General features: G+C 50.5%; 1 protein-coding gene across 4 annotated transcripts in view; it reads right to left on the bottom strand.

Moving 5' to 3' along the window:
• The window catches only part of LOC121087573 (syntaxin-binding protein 4-like), a 46,929-nt gene that overhangs the window by 19,720 nt on the left and 11,874 nt on the right, over positions 1-15,335 (bottom strand). For all 4 annotated transcript variants that reach the window (XR_005827656.1, XM_040592761.1, XM_040592762.1 and 1 more), the window contains exons 2-6: positions 14,818-14,891; positions 9,332-9,427; positions 8,451-8,520; positions 7,343-7,417; positions 453-538 (exon numbers count right to left, since the gene is read on the bottom strand). Coding sequence is in view for 3 of the 4 variants with exons in the window: in XM_040592761.1 (XP_040448695.1) it covers positions 453-538; positions 7,343-7,417; positions 8,451-8,520; positions 9,332-9,427; positions 14,818-14,891 (401 nt within the window). In the remaining variant the exon portion in view is untranslated. The remainder of the gene's footprint in view (positions 1-452; positions 539-7,342; positions 7,418-8,450; positions 8,521-9,331; positions 9,428-14,817; positions 14,892-15,335) is intronic.

Genomic DNA, 15,335 nt, shown 5'->3' with positions numbered 1-15,335 from the left:
CTTTGTTGCATCTCATTAAAAATTTCCCATTTGCAAATGAAAAGTAATGGTCACTGAAACGCTCTGAAATCCATAGCAGAAAGCTGCACCTGCAGAGACGGGTACTGGTGGGTTTACCTGACCAGCACACCAGCTAAGCAGAGTCTGGGGATCTGGGGTGTGGTTGTGACCCCAACTCAATTCTGCCTTGCTCCCCCTGAGGGGGCTGGCTGGGTGCTTTGCTTTGTGCTTGCTCTGTGCAGGCAGGACTGGCCGTGCCGGCTGCTCTGCACCTGGGGACACGCTGAGTGCTTGCAGTAAGGACAAGCAGGGCTTCTCTTCCTTTAAACCTCCACCCAAACACCTACACAAATCCAATCAGAACTCCTTCAAAATAACACTGGGATAAAGAAAATTCTCAGCAGAGAGAGAGGGGCTTTTGGTTCCCCCCCGAGGCATGCTGAGCTACTCACTGCCACCGTGCAGGATCGGCGAGCTCCGCGCTGAGCCGGTGTTGCTCTGGGAGCCGAACTTCTCCAGCAGCTCAGAGAACTCTCTCCTGGAAACAAAACCATGGCACAGTCAGCTGCTGCTCAAAACTATTCTCCATCCAATCATATGGCAACGGTGCCTCTGATGGCAGTGACTTACTACCAAGTCCATAGGGCCAGTGCCCTCCAGCAATGGGGACCAGATGGAGCTTCCTCAAGCATGAGGGTAACCCCCCTGGTTTCAACAGGTTATGCAAGGCTTAAGGTCAGTAACCAACCTCATGGCAGTGCAGCTTTCCTGCAATGGGCCAGAGCTTCCGTGTGCTTCTTCCCTGCCCTGGAAAGTGTTCAGGGCAAACATGGGCAAGGGGAGCTGGGAGGGGATGCACGGGCAGGCACTAGTGCTGGGGACTGTCCTTCCTGCGAGGGGGCAGACGAGCACAGGAGCCCTGCCTTGCACCCCTGCCGTGTGGGCCCTCCTGGGAATCAGCTGGAATAATTTCAGCTCCAACTATAAAGCTCTGAAGTTCTGACTGCACAAATTAAACAGGCTGTCAGAAGGAGCTGTAACTATGCAAACATAAAACAAAAATGCTTGGCCTATTTGTGACTCCTTCTAGAATAGTTAAATATAGATTTTATTCTCTTTTTTTCTCCTCCTTTCCTAGACAGAAAGCAGCTCCTGCGAAAGGTGGGAGATGGCTTCTGGAGCACATGCAAAAGCAGCAGCCTGCTCTCTGAATTCATCCGTGGTGATGTCCTCCGTAAACATCACACGCCTAAGATGAACTCTGGGAGCGTGAGACCTTAACAAAGAGTTGCACACACAACACCAAGCATGCTGGGGCAGCACAGGCTTCTCTGCTCTTCCCAGCAGCTCATGGCTGCAGATGCTGAACCAGCAGGCACACACTAAAATTACAGGTATCAGGATGAGAAGGGCTTGTCAGTAAATTCAGGAACAGGGAGGAATGGCAGTCCACAAACATTTAGCAACATCCCTCCATCTTGAGGTAACCCCCCCTGCTTGCTACATCTGTGGATGAGATTCCTTTGCTCTCTGCAAAGCAATCTCATCCACAGCATCCCCCAGAAAGCTGGCTCAGTGCCCAAGTGCCTTCATTAATGTTTTGCTTCCAGGTTGAGTGTGACCACCACATAACAACCCGAGCACATTGAGTCCTTGATGAACTGTAACTGCCTGTACACAGCAGGAGAATTGCTTCACGACCTTCCTTTTGCTAAATATAACATCTTGAGTTTTTAAACCCCATTAAGAAGCACCATTAACCATGTTTACCAGCTCCTGCATCATTTCTGTAACCCTTCTTTGAACTCCCATGAGGCTCTCGCATCCTTCTGGATGAGGAGGCATGGAAAGGGGATGCCACAGTCCAGCATCAGCCTCCTGCACCCATCCCTGCCACACCGGCTCTTCGCTCCCAGGAGCGTGCTGTCCCTCTGTGACTGCGTGGTCCTCTTCCTTCATAACCCAACACTACCTGACCAATCCAAACTTTTGGCAGAGAGAAAGGCTTCAAGGATGACTAATTTGTTACACGTGTCATTAAATAAGCAGCCAGGCAATGGGGAGAGACCCTGAAAGTGCTGTTTCTGTGGCCGCGGTAACAATATTAGATGTCCGCTTTGAAGGCACGAGGGAATCCCCATGGGAAAGTGCCTTCTTGATGTTGTAGCCACGGGAAAAGCCTGGTTATGAGCGGCTAGCTCTCAGACTTGACAGTCAGACAAGCTCAAGACATAAATCTGTAGGAAACCAACCACAGCAAAGTTTCCTCAGTGAGGAGACTGCCCTTACACACAAGCAGACGTTGTGTCATCTGCGTACTTTACCGGGACAGATGTTCTATATTATTGGCTAGATTAGAGTCAACAATATTAAATGATGAATGAATCATCAGCTCCTTAGGTTCCTGCTGGAAATGCTCTCAGTAATTTACATCTTCCCATTAACAACCAGCTCATTAACAAACTTCAAAGACCAGCGCCTGCCTTATCTAATATTGCCATCAAATGTACGCCTTATTCATTCCATTTAACGCTAATTTTAAACCCCTCACACAATGCTTAGTGGAATGCCTTGGTGAATCCCAGTACTTTGCACCAACACTATTGTCTTTATCAACTAAACCCAGGACCTTAAAAAAAGACAACTACTTTGTTCAGAAACCCGACTTTCCACAAAACTGTTTTAACAGGCAGTTTCATAGCACTGGACACTAAAACATACATAACAGCACTGAGAAAGTGAAAGGACAGCTTAGCTCCTATAGCAGTAGGACAGTGGTTTGCTGCTCTGGGGTTCTCTAGGTTGAGCCTTGGATGGATCTTACCTTAGCAGAATTTTTCTAGCTTTCCAGTAAAGCCTCTGTATTCCTGTAGGTGATTCACTGGTAACTCATGCAGCGATGGCCTTTATCCCTCCTTGACCTATTGCAATGGCAGGTCTAACCTGCTGGAAGCTAACGTATTATTTCCACTGGTTACCAAGCCATCAGCATCTGGGGTTTTGTTTTGGGCTGGGTGTTCCTGTGGTCATCCATTGTTACATTTTCCTCAGATAATAATCCATCAGAGCATAACACAGGCTATGAACTTAAAACAATGGCTAAAAAACTCTTAGTCAATGCAAATGCAACTAGTCTGGCAGCTCTCAAGCTCTTTAAACCGTGCTAAACAATGCAAACCCAATCACCGATCCGTGCTGTCAAACTCTCAGCAAGGGCACGTATGACCTGAGCATTCTTTGTTGTTGTTTATTTCATGTCGTTAAGCTCATCCACAAAGGACTATTTATCATTATTTGCTCAGGAACCTGAACAATGAGCTCCGAGCCCAGGGCTGCTTTGCAAGCCCAGCTCCAGCCCAGCCACTTGCTGTAGGGACGATGTGACTAAAGCCTACGTCACACGCCGCTGTCCCAGCTCCTGCTTTGTTGGTCAATACAGCAAGCCCCAGTCCCACCAAGGACAAAAACACATGACTAACTTGAAGCATACGCTTATCCCAGCAGCCAGCAATACACTTTCTGGTGTCAGTCTCCTGAGAATTAATTTTGTGCTCAGTGCTGTATTTGAAGGAACTTGCAAGTGGGCAGATGATGCCCAAACATTGCCGATTAATGAACGAGTACACTGAAGGAATGCCAACAGGTCTTTGCTTTGCGCTTTCGGACACCAAGAGACTTCAGAAGATGTCTTTAATATTTAAAATTTGACCCTTACTAAAACATTCTCAATTACCAGGTGCCTGCAGGAGTAGGATGCTCAGCTTTATTTAAAAAAAAATAATTCATGGGGTTGTATTAGGTGAAAAGTTCATTTTAGCAATCCCTTCTCCAGCTTCTTTTCATTAGGACACAGACACTGGAGGATCCCTGTGACAGAGCATGGACCTGCACAGTCTTCAGCCAGCCCCACGGCATCGGGTGGGATAATGGGGTTTGCTGGCAGCAGCCATCTGTAGGCTGACTTTGCTACAGATTAAGCAGCGGCAGGGTCAATCTTCCTGCAGAATATTGTTGTTTTATCTCATAATACCTTTTTGTCCTGCCCTTTCGCTCTTGGGAGAACAAAGGGTGAATCCTACATCAAAGGTTATGTGAGACCACAGTGGCTGGAAGCCTCAGCTCTGTGCCACAGCTGGGGAAGAAAGAGGAGCCTGTGACACCTGATAAATCAATAGCTTGTCTCAAAAATCCCAAAGCCTGCAGGTCAGCAGGAATCGCGAACCCAAAGCACTGCAGAAGCGTCACAAAAGCAGATTTTCTCGCTCCCAGCTCGCAGCAGCTGCAGCATTGCCACAGCTGTCTGGGTGGGATGATGCTCTGGAGCAGCAGCTCCGGCACAGAGCCCAGGTCCGTCCTGGCACACCCCGAGCTGTGAGCCCTCCTGCGCTGGCTGTGCGGGGCAGCACATCGCGCCGCTGCTGGGCTTTGCTTTTCCATTAATGCCTAGGAAGCAGTGACATGCAGAGGCACACCTCAGCTCCTATGTAAGGATGTGTGTTTTTCCCCAAGGAGCAGCCAACGATGCTGGGACGCTCCAGGCTTGCCAGGTTAGCCCCAGTACTGCCTTCTAGTTTAGCACCAAGTGCTGGGATGAACAAACCCGTGGGCTGAGCTGCCACTGTCACACACAGGGCTCACAGGGAAAAAGGGATTGCCTTGCATTGGCACCAGGCTGGGCACGAGCGCCGGCAGCAGCCTCTCTGCTGATTCTGGGTATTGGTTGTGCACTGGCAGAAAAGCAGAGTACTGCCCTCACCGCTCGTTGTGCAAGCCCTTTTAATGCAACAACCCATTTCCACCAAGATGACTGCGCATATCATGCGAAGATGCAATGTATTTAGCATTTTATCATGCGAATACTAGGAGGTGCAGCGCAAACTGGCTTTCTCACAGTGATAAACCTGAAAGACCAGGATGATATCTGTGCAACGCAGAGAAACAAGGAACTATTGTAACTTTCAGGCTGAGAATGAATAAACAATAATTATGTGTATGCAATAAAATTACGCTCATTAGCTAAAGATGAGCACAGACGAAAATCAGATCCAACCATCATCCAAACCCAGTGTGTCCAGCTCTAAATCTGAATTTTCTGCTTTAAGCCCTTGCATTATTGCCGCTCTCTGCAGCATGTCTGATGCGACAGGCTGAAAACATGCATCTTATACGCGCCAGGACTGAATTCCATTAAGAGCACAGGTAATTTGGGCCTATAATTAACTCCAGGGACAAATAATAGCGTTTATGAGTCAAATTCACCTGAGGGCAACCACAACAAAATGCTACTCAGCTGAGTCATTGGGAAAATTGGCAGGCAGGTTGGATTGCCTTCCAAACCCATTACATTTCCTCCTCCAGCGTTTATGAAGATGACCTGCATGCGAGTATCTGCAAACACACTGAATTACGCTCCTCCCCGCGCCTTCCTGCAGTTTTCACATCTCATGAGCCGCTTGGCCAGGCAGTGGGAAGGTGTGAGGCTGCCCTCAGCCCACGGGAGCTGACGGGGTGGCGTCTCCATGGGTATCCCCTCCGGAGCCGACGGCCCCTGGGAAGTCAAAGTGCCTGCTTCAGCCCAGACAGAGGGCTGTCGGCTCACCCACACTCAAGGACAGATTTAAAAGATAATAGAGCATCAATAAAATAAAGACAAAACTAAAAAGCAGAAAGCAGAAAAATCCTTCCCCCATTTCCACAGCCCTTAATCCTGGAGATATGTATTCATGTATTGAACAGTTTGTGAGATGATTATGTAAGCGAAATCTCTGCAAATCTTTTTTTTAAAAAATAAATAAACTGATTACTTCCCCACTCTCCCGCCGGCTAACCTTTTGCAGATTTAACAGATAACCAAGAGCAAACAGAAGCCAAATAAATTGTTTAACGTTCCGCTGCCCTCCCTGCCTCCCTCAGTGGGTTTTCAAGCAGCTCCATGGTGGGGCGATCCGGGACTGCCAACAGATGCCCGAAGGAGCTGGAGCTGCTGACAAAGCCACGCGTGCGTATGTTTTAAGAAACATCTGCTGCAATTTAAGATATTAGGAGGCACATCATGTTGCCTGAACAGCTTGGAACAGATCAGCATGGGTGAAGGCAGAAAACCTGCTTTGGGGGCTCTGGCTGAGAAATGAAGTGTTCCCCTGAGCCGGTCCTGCTGCCGCTGGGCACAGGGAGCCACTCAGCTGGAGGAACCATCCCTGCAGTGCTTCCTCAGCACCTGCTGAAGCACTTGCAGTTAATATAATAATTTGAGATGTTATTTTCACCCGAAGATCATAGGTAAAAAGCAGTCCATCATTAATAGCAACTAATTCTTCCACCAGTACTTTACTGTGTCAAAATTACACTCATCCCTGTCATTACAGCACTCTCACTGATCTGCTAAGGCAGTAACGCTCCACAGCTGCTGATGGATAAGCAATGAAGCCATCATCTGCGACACTAACGGGATGCGGGGATGTTGAGCAAACGCCTTGGTGTTCCTCAGCCACTCAGGCGCAGTGCGGAGCCTCGGCACCACAGCCCACCTGCCCACAGCCACACTCCGCCTAAACCCGCCTGCATTTCTGTGGTTCCCGGTGCACCTCATTTTTCCAGACCTGTGTTTCTATTCAAGGGAGAGGATGCTCTGGCACGTTGCACCTGATCTCCCAGGGGATGCCAGGAAAGACCCCACTCATCCCACACCTTGGTTTCCACAACCCTGCCCTCCCTCATGACACCATCAGAGTCTCACACAGCTTAAATCCAGCCAAGGCAAAACTGCACCCTGTCCTTCTCCTTTTGATTCCTCCAAGCCTCTCTAGAGAAAGCGAGGTTTTCCAGGGAGCAGCGAGGGAAGAGGTTTCAGGGAGAAACTGCTTATCCTCTGAGAAGGAGGAATCCTGTAGTGATGGATGACCTTAATTCAATGGGTCTAACTGGAAAGGGAAGGGAAGATCCTGCTGTCCCTGCACATCTTCACCCAAAGCTCTGTGCAGGACATGGTGAGCCACAGGCAGCTCAGCACCGTGCAGCAGAGCTGAAGGAGCCCATCCACCCTACAGCCGAGGCTGGAGCTGCCCTGCTCCTCTCCAGTGAAATGCCTGTGGAAACCTGCTTGATGCCAGGATGGCCCACAGACCTGGCACAGGCTGGGCTGGAGCCACATCTGCAGCTGGAGCCACCAGCTTTGCTTCCCTTCCCATCACAGCTCCAGCACATTCCTACCCGTGTACAGTTATCAGAGACCCTCAGTTGCCCCAGTCTTCACCATGGGTTTTGAGCCTGGTTAGCTCAAAGGCAGCTGTGGTGCCAACGAGCGCCGCGCTCCCCCCTCCTGGCATGCGATGACACCCCTTACCTGGCATCATCATCGCGGGCTATAAGAAGGCGCATGTGGCTGGTGGCCGATGCTGTCCTCAAGATGTCGACGGCCCTGCAAGGCAAGGACCACAGAACATCAGCACCGGCTTGCAGCGGCGCTCCACCGAGCTCGCCCAGCTGCATATCAAAGCTCATGGCAAACCAAGGAGGGACCCACGGCGGGGCAGACCCCACCAGCAGGCGAGTGACCTTTCCCAGATTGATACCCACGGAGCAGCCCCATCCCCTGCCCTGGCAGCGGGGCCAAGTTGCAGGCTGATTTTCCCACTTCTGCAATAAATTAGAAGTTCCTGCTAACGAAGTGGACCCAGAAGATGCACATGGTAGTGAACAAATACCTCCTAGCGCATCTACCACCTCGGGAAGTTCCTGTCTCAGGGACGGCTGCTTTCTGGTTCAAAACACAGGCGACCCTGTGGGAGTCAGGGCAGCGTGCTGGGGGTGGGGGGCAGGCACAGCCCCCCTGCAGCTGCAAGGATGCCCTCAGGGAGGGGGACCTTCATCAAACCCAGCCCCTCCAAGCATTTGGGAGCAGGAGAAGCTCCTTGTGCTGTTTCCAAAGCACCCGTCCAGGCTAAGTACACCATCCAGGAATGCAAGGCAGCCAGTGGGCTAGCTCCATGTTTAATGGAAAAGGGACGTCCCAAAAGTGTGGTGCTCCTCTGGATCAGTTAATTATTTCCTTGGTGGGGAGCTGAGGGGCTGGATTCCAGCTCCAGAGGGAATCCACCACACAGAGTGGCGCTGTCAGGCTGGGGCACTGACAGATCTCCTGTGCTGGGAGCTGTCGGGCTTGCTGGGAAGCTGCAGCAGGTAGAGTGGGGCTGTGGGGAGCTGTTAAAACCCCCAGTATTTGGGGGAAATGTCCCAATATCCCACAAATACAGTTTGGGTTCACTGGTCTGTCTTTACACAGAAACTTTTCATCTGAGAATTCCCAAGCTGGCTCTCGGGAACAGCACTGGCTGCATCAGAGCACAGACAAAGCGATATCCCGGTGTCCTCTGTGCAACCCTCAGCCTAAACCACTTCACAGAATTATACAAAAGCAACAGGAATGCAAAATTTCCATTTGGATAGGGTACCTCTCGCTTGTAACCCCAATTAGGGAATCTCCATTGACCTCCAGAATCTGGTCTCCTGGCTGCAGGCGCCCTAGAAAAGAAAACTAATGGATAGAAAATGCAGAAAATACAGCTTGAAGGGACTGGGAGAGGTTGGGCAGTTCCTTCCTTTGCCCAGAGACAGGATGAAATATGCATAGGTCGCTCTCTGAGATGCTCATCCAACCTGTTTTTCAAGATGCCCATAGATGAAGTTCCTGCAGCCTCCCTAACAACCCCTGCCAACGTCACTGCCTCTGCTCTAGGAAGTTGCAAAAAAGGGAAAACCAAAAAATGCAATAAAGCTTTTACTTCGTTCAGTTTCAAGGTCAGGTGGAAAACCACAAGTGGCATTCCCACCTGTTCAGGATTTATTTTTCTTTATTAGATGAAAAACACTATTGTAACACGTGGTGGGAGGAGTGGGGGTGTGTGGAGGGGTAGGGAATCTCTTCTTGGCTTAAGTTATAAAAAATGAACTCTGCAGACCGCTGCCTAATACCTACTTTTTGAAGATACTCAGAATGAAATCAGTGGCCCAGAGCACAGCAGAATTTCCAAAGGGATCTCAGGTCATTTTGGGGCTACAGGCAGTAGGTGACACGTGGGAAAGGGCAGGCAGGAAAGCGAGGTTCTTTGTGTGGCAGAGATGGATCTTGCTTTAAAGACATGAAACAATCGTACATACGCTGAGAGGCCAAGCGAAGGCTGCTGTCGGATGTCACAATGACTGCCACACTAAAAAAATATCCCCGCTGCTGGAAAATCTGGGAGGAAGCACCTGAAATGTCTACTAAGGCAACATACAAAATAAATACACTGGATTTTGGCTTTTCTCAGACCTTGTGGCACTCTGTACTCACCGTCCACATAAGCAACACCCCCTGGAAGAATCCTCTTGACATAAACTCCATATTCTTCTCCAGTGAGTTCCTTGATGCCACCAATTACCTTAATACCTGGCAGAAAAAGAAGCGTCCATGACACAAAGGCAGAAGAATTGCAGTTTCTGCAGGCTGTCTCAGAAGGATGCAGCTTCTGGCAGTTTCCAGGCATGGCAGCATGGCCTGACACCCCTTTTACAACCATTTGTGGAGACCCCCATGTACGCCCCGCAGTGCACACACAGCAGCAGAAGGAAGAGGGTGCAGCCACCGAAACAACACCAAAGCTGAAGGCAGATGAGATAGCCCCTGCTCGGGGCAACGGTGGCGGGGACACCACTTCTGAGAAGGGCCCAGGCAAGGAGTAGCCACCTTCCCCAGCCCCGAGCTCACAGGATCACAGAAGGGTTGGGTTGGAAGGGATCTTTGCAGGAGCAGGGACACCTTCCACTGGATCAGGCTGCCCAGAGCCCCGTCCAGCCTGACCCTGGATGTGTCCAGGGACGGGGCATCCACCACCTCCCTGGGCAGCCTGTGCCAGTGTCTCACCACCCTCAGCAAAAAGTTTCTTCCTTATATCTAGTCTGAATCAACCCTCTTTTAGGACAAGGGGTAACAGTTTTAAACTATTGCAACAAGCCCTGCTAACAGGTCTGCCCCCATCTTTCTAACAAGCCCACTTTATGCCCTGGCAGGCTGCTGTAAGGTCTCCCCAAAGCCTTGTCTTCTCCAGGCTGAACCACCCCAACTCTCAGCCTGCCCACACAGGAGAGCTGCTCCAGCCTCCCATCATCCTTGTGGCCTCCTCTGGACCCGCTCCAACAGGTCCAAGTTCAACACTGCTGCTTTCTGGCTGTCTCAGCCCGCATTCATGTCTCTGCTAAGATTTGTCATTGGAAACATTACCAGAGACAAGTGCTTTCCCCAGGAGACCCCCTTCCAGGTGCAGCATTTGGACAAGCCCCAGGCTCAGTACAGTGGTGAGGACATCCCCCCTGCAAGCCCACCTGCCTGCCAGGCTCCAGCAGCATCTCCCATGCAGCCTCAAGCTGCCACCCATGGCAGAGCTGCGCATCAGGAGCCGCCACTTTTTAGCAGGGTTTGGACCGGGGGGAGCAGCCCAGAGGCAGGAGCCAGGCTGCAGGGGTGACCTGTGCTGTGGCTTTGAACCCCTCATTGTGGCAGCGTGGCTCGGGCGCCCTGTAGCACCTTGGCAAAGGGCTCACGCTCCGCACTGCCAGCTCGCCGGCCACGGGACCTGGCCCCGCTGCTGTTCGTAAGCTGGCTGGCAGGAAAAAGCCCAAGATACTTATTTCTCCAGGGCTCATTAAGTCCTGCTTCAAAGATCTGGGCTGTGGACAGAAGGATTAAAAATCCCGGATTAATTAACAAATCTCTCCTGAGAGCCACCAGTCAGGCATTTTGCTGCTCTGGGCAGCAGGGCACGCTGAGGACAGGCGGCTCCGCAGAGAGGGGCACTGCCAGCGGCCAGGCCAGCTTCACCCTCTGGCTGCTGCTCCGGGCTGATGAGCTGCTGCGAGCCACGGTGAGGTCCTGGGCTGCACAAAGTAACCCCCTGCGAGAAGTGCCTCCCTCCAGGGGAGCAGAGCAAAACACGAGACCCCTTTGTGAAAGGGGAGGGAAGAGTGGACCCTCAATCGGGAACACTTGGGACAATGGCACTAGTCCCATCCCTAGTTCCATTCCTTTTATAACCCAACCTCTTCTTTAAGGACCCTTGTAGTTTTCAGCTACTTCTAGGGAAATACCTTGTCTCTCAAGTCACCGTTACATTATAATTGTGATTAAAACCAGATTATTACAATTTTTCATTCCTATATGCACCCAACTGCTGCTTCCCCCAAGCACAAAACCCCAGCCCTGTCTGAGTGCTGGAGTTTAGTCTCTGGGATTGATGCTTTAACCCTCCAACCCCGAAGGCATCTACAAGGAGCTGTTTTGCTGGTGGCACTGGGTACTCACAGCAGAACACCTCAGGAGCAGGCATCAATATTGTTCTCCATTGCATTTTTAAAGAAATTTACTAAAATTGGAAATATTGCCCAAAAGAAGTATCTCCAAGGGGCACAAGCCTCACCAAGGCATGGGGGCAGGTCAGGCACCTGCAGGCCAAAGCGAGGAGGAGATGCTGCCATCCCAAAACCCACTGACAGAAGGTGAAACATGCTCACCACCGAGGATGCTCAGCTGAAAGCTTCTCAGCCTTGCCACCAGCTGGCAGAGAGACCCTGGGGAGCAGGCTCACACTCGGGGTGGGTTTGGGAAACCTCTGGCATGGAGGGTCCTGCAGAGGTGAAGCCCCATTGGTTTCCCTAGACAGGGAGGACACTGGAAATCTGAGCTGAGCGAAGGTGATGACTCAAGAAATCATCCCATGTCTGTCTTCACACTGGAACTTGAAGTCATTACGAATGATAAAGCGCATTATACAAATCATGTGAAAAACTGTATCTCAGAAGAGGCGCAGCTGTAGCATCGCCCAGCAGCCCAGCAGGACCTGCTTGCGACAGGCCCCTCTGCCGAGGTATCAAATCAATAATGACTCATTTCCCTTTCGTGTCTGCAAATCAATTGAAATAATGGCTTAATATAGCTGAAGTATCTACAAATCCTCCTTTATCCCCAACGATGTCAGGAGAAAATCCGATCTTGTTATTAAAATCGGTGATTACTCGTAGTATTGCTCCCAAACACACTCAAACTTTGTTGGGGAGAGGAAAAACCCCTGACCTGTAACTCGCTTGCTGGCAAACCAGCCGGCTGCTCCAGGCTCTGCCCACACTGCCCTCCTACCCATCACCTCACCACGGAGGCACTGGGGGTGCCAGTCCTGCCCCCAGAGCTGCGCTGGGGAGTCCCCACCGGAGCGAGGAGGAGGAGGAGGAAGGGCTCACCCCATGCCAAGGTTTGGATTGAGCCATGGGGCAGCCTGGAACCAACTGCAACAAAGCGGAATCATCAAAGATTGTGGTGGTAGTATTCCTCGGAGTCTTCATATTTTATAAACATTTACATCATTCAAATTTATATTTGGGACCCAGTGTAGGTAAATAACGGCTCTTTAATTATCGCAACATCAAAGTCCCAGTATAATGCTTATTAAGTAATACTTAGGGCCAGATAATCTAGCCTATTTTGGATCCCTCTATTTAATCTTTCCTTTCTGGCAAAGGTCCTGGAGCTGATGCCCACATCTCCAGTATTTTCTCTTTTGCAGAATAAACATTTACGGGGAAACTCCGGGTGGATGTACAGGTTTGACTGACCAAGATGGACATTTTCTTCAGATTTCTTAGCATCCTATAAATTTCTTCAAGACCCTCAAGCTTCTCTGGTGCACCTAATCCTGCTCCCATTAATGCCATTGTCATGGTTCTCAACTTCTCAGGCTCTAATCTCGCCTGTCTCCATACACCACAGGTCAAGGGGTGTCCTGGCTAATCTGGTTGTTTAGCCCAACTGTAATCATCTCCGGCGCACCCTGACCCCCTGGCCACCGTGCCGCGCTCCCGGCAGTCTGCTGGGAGAGACCGCCCGCCTTGCGCCTAAGCTAGCAATGTTCAATTACATTTCCCTTAATCCCCCTGTTGATCTCGCAGCCCCAGCCAGCTTTTTCTGTCTGGAGGAAGGGACAGATTGGAGGTGAATCACTTGCTGCCCTGTCCTAAGAAGATGAAGGTCAAGATAATGGGATCTCGGTGTTTCTGAGAAATGCTTCTTAATCAGCGCTTCCCTTTGATGGCTATTCTTTAATTCCAAGTTCAGGTTTTAGGAGCCGCCAGGTAACCCCTTTGAACTTCTGCTGAGGTTCACATGTGGGTTTCCACCTAAAGCCACAGAGCAACAGACCTGGGGCCAAACGCTGACCTGCCACACTGGCACCGAGTGGGCTGATGCTGCTCTAAAGGAACTCTGCTGGAATAACACCCACATCTGACCATCAAAAAAACTCATGAAGGCGCATTTTTTCCCCAAAAAACACATTGTGAGCAGCTACACCTATGGTAGACATAGGGCTCCTGCAAGCACTGGTCCTCAGCGGAGAGGGATGAATTCTAGAGGACAATTGCTTGTCTTGGGTGTTTCAAGCCTCACAGGAGAGGACGAAGAAAGCTGACTGTGGCATTAGAAAATCCACAAGACCCTGTAGAGGGTCTGTGAGACCCTGCAAAGACCCTCTGGCCACAGACTGGGGGAAAGGAGGAGCACTGGGCCCCAGCAAAGTGGCTCGCAGTGAGCTGCAACATCTGTGCGCTTCTTGCAGAGGTCAGCAGCAGCCCGGTGAGGCTTCTCTGGGTCTCCTCCTTTAACGAGCTAATCTAAGCCAACAGCTAAAATCCCATCAACTCAACCAAATCCACCTCTGGAGATTAAAATATCATATTCACCGAGTAAAGGCATTTCTCTGAGCTGCCATGAACCTCGTGAACAGAAGACTGGGGTAAGAGTCAGCAAAGCTGTTCCTCCATGGCAGAAAGCCTTGTTACCCAAGAGCTGGAAACAGCTGATAATGAAACTATAATTAACGTCAAGTCTCAGGAAACCTGAACCGGTTTCTCTGGTGAGTTGGACTTCTCAGGAGGGGTCCCCAAATTGTCACCCAGGGACCTCATCAAGGGGCCCACAGCTGCTCTGCGGGATGGTGGGCTGCACTCACAATTAAAAATTATGGAGGAGACTGCCTGGTGGACCCCAGGAAATCCTGCTGGCTTTTTCGTAAAGGCCATGGAAGAGCACCAGTATTTGTGCTGCTGGATACACAGAGGTCCGATGAGATGCCGTGCTGGGTCTTTTTGGGCTGATTTTCATGATCCTGTGACTCTTTCTCACATTCTGATGGATCTGACCATTGCTTTTCCCTCCTCTTCTGCGCTTTGATGTTCAGAGTGCCGTGGATGGATGTCTGACTCGCTCAGTGCTCATACCCATACCCGTGGGCAAAACTTTCCCAAAACAACTCATACTGACCGGTCCCCAGGAGAGCTGCAGCACCCTGCGTCACCTGCTGGGGTGGCTTCCCAGGGGGACAGGCAGCTGGGAAGCGCTTAGCATTTTATTTATTTTTTATTATTATTATTTTTAATTTTAAAATGTTTTAAGTTTTAAATTTTAATTTAATTAATTCTGAAAATCCTGAAAAGCCTTTTTTCCCTCGCCCCATCCTGCTCAGGGGAGGGGCTCTCATCCCAGGCTCCTGCACAGCTCTCAGCACTGCGGCTGCTCACCATCAACAGGGAATTAATCGGGATTTTGACTTTATTTTAACCTCCAAGCTGCAAAAGGTGCTTTCAGATGCTGGACGCAGGCAGGCACAAGTACCAGTATTTCTGTGAGGTATCAGACTTGACATAGGGAAGCACATCAGACACAGAGGCTGGGGACTGAGGGGGTGTTCGAGCTACCCCAGCCCACCCTGATGTCCCTTGCAGAGGTTCAGTACTCACCCAGCCCGTTTGCACAATCATAGAAATCAAAGCAATGCACGGTTCGATCCATCCCGTACGGTCCCATGAGTGTCCTGGGAGAGAGAAGAAAGCATCTTTCATTCATGGGCTGAAAGAAACAGAGGCACAGGTGCCCAGGCAATGTGCGCACAAGCACATCCTTCCCACTGCCTTGGATATTGCCCACAAAATGATGCAGACACAGGTTGAGGGACACAACCCTGCATATTAAGCCCACACTGGTGAAAATCAACACCCTCCGACCCCCCCCGCGAAATTTATACAGATAAATGAGAGAATATGTGCAGGGCTGGACATCATCCTCCCCACCCAGCAAATCTGATGGACCTGTCTGTGATTCATTACCCCAGATTAACAGGGCTGGACAGCTGTCCAGCTCCCGGGAAATGAGATCAAAGCTCAGACCAATGTTCCGGGAATAAACCAGTTTCAAAAATACAGACAGCCTGTCATGAAGACAGCCGGGTGCGATCTGCTCCCGAGGTCTGTAAGGCAGG

Source organism: Falco naumanni, chromosome 4 (assembly GCF_017639655.2).
Source record: "Falco naumanni isolate bFalNau1 chromosome 4, bFalNau1.pat, whole genome shotgun sequence".
NCBI classification, from domain to species: Eukaryota; Metazoa; Chordata; class Aves; order Falconiformes; family Falconidae; genus Falco; species Falco naumanni.
The sequence above is the reverse complement of the archived record's forward strand: the minus strand, read 5'-3'. Positions and strand labels throughout refer to the sequence as shown.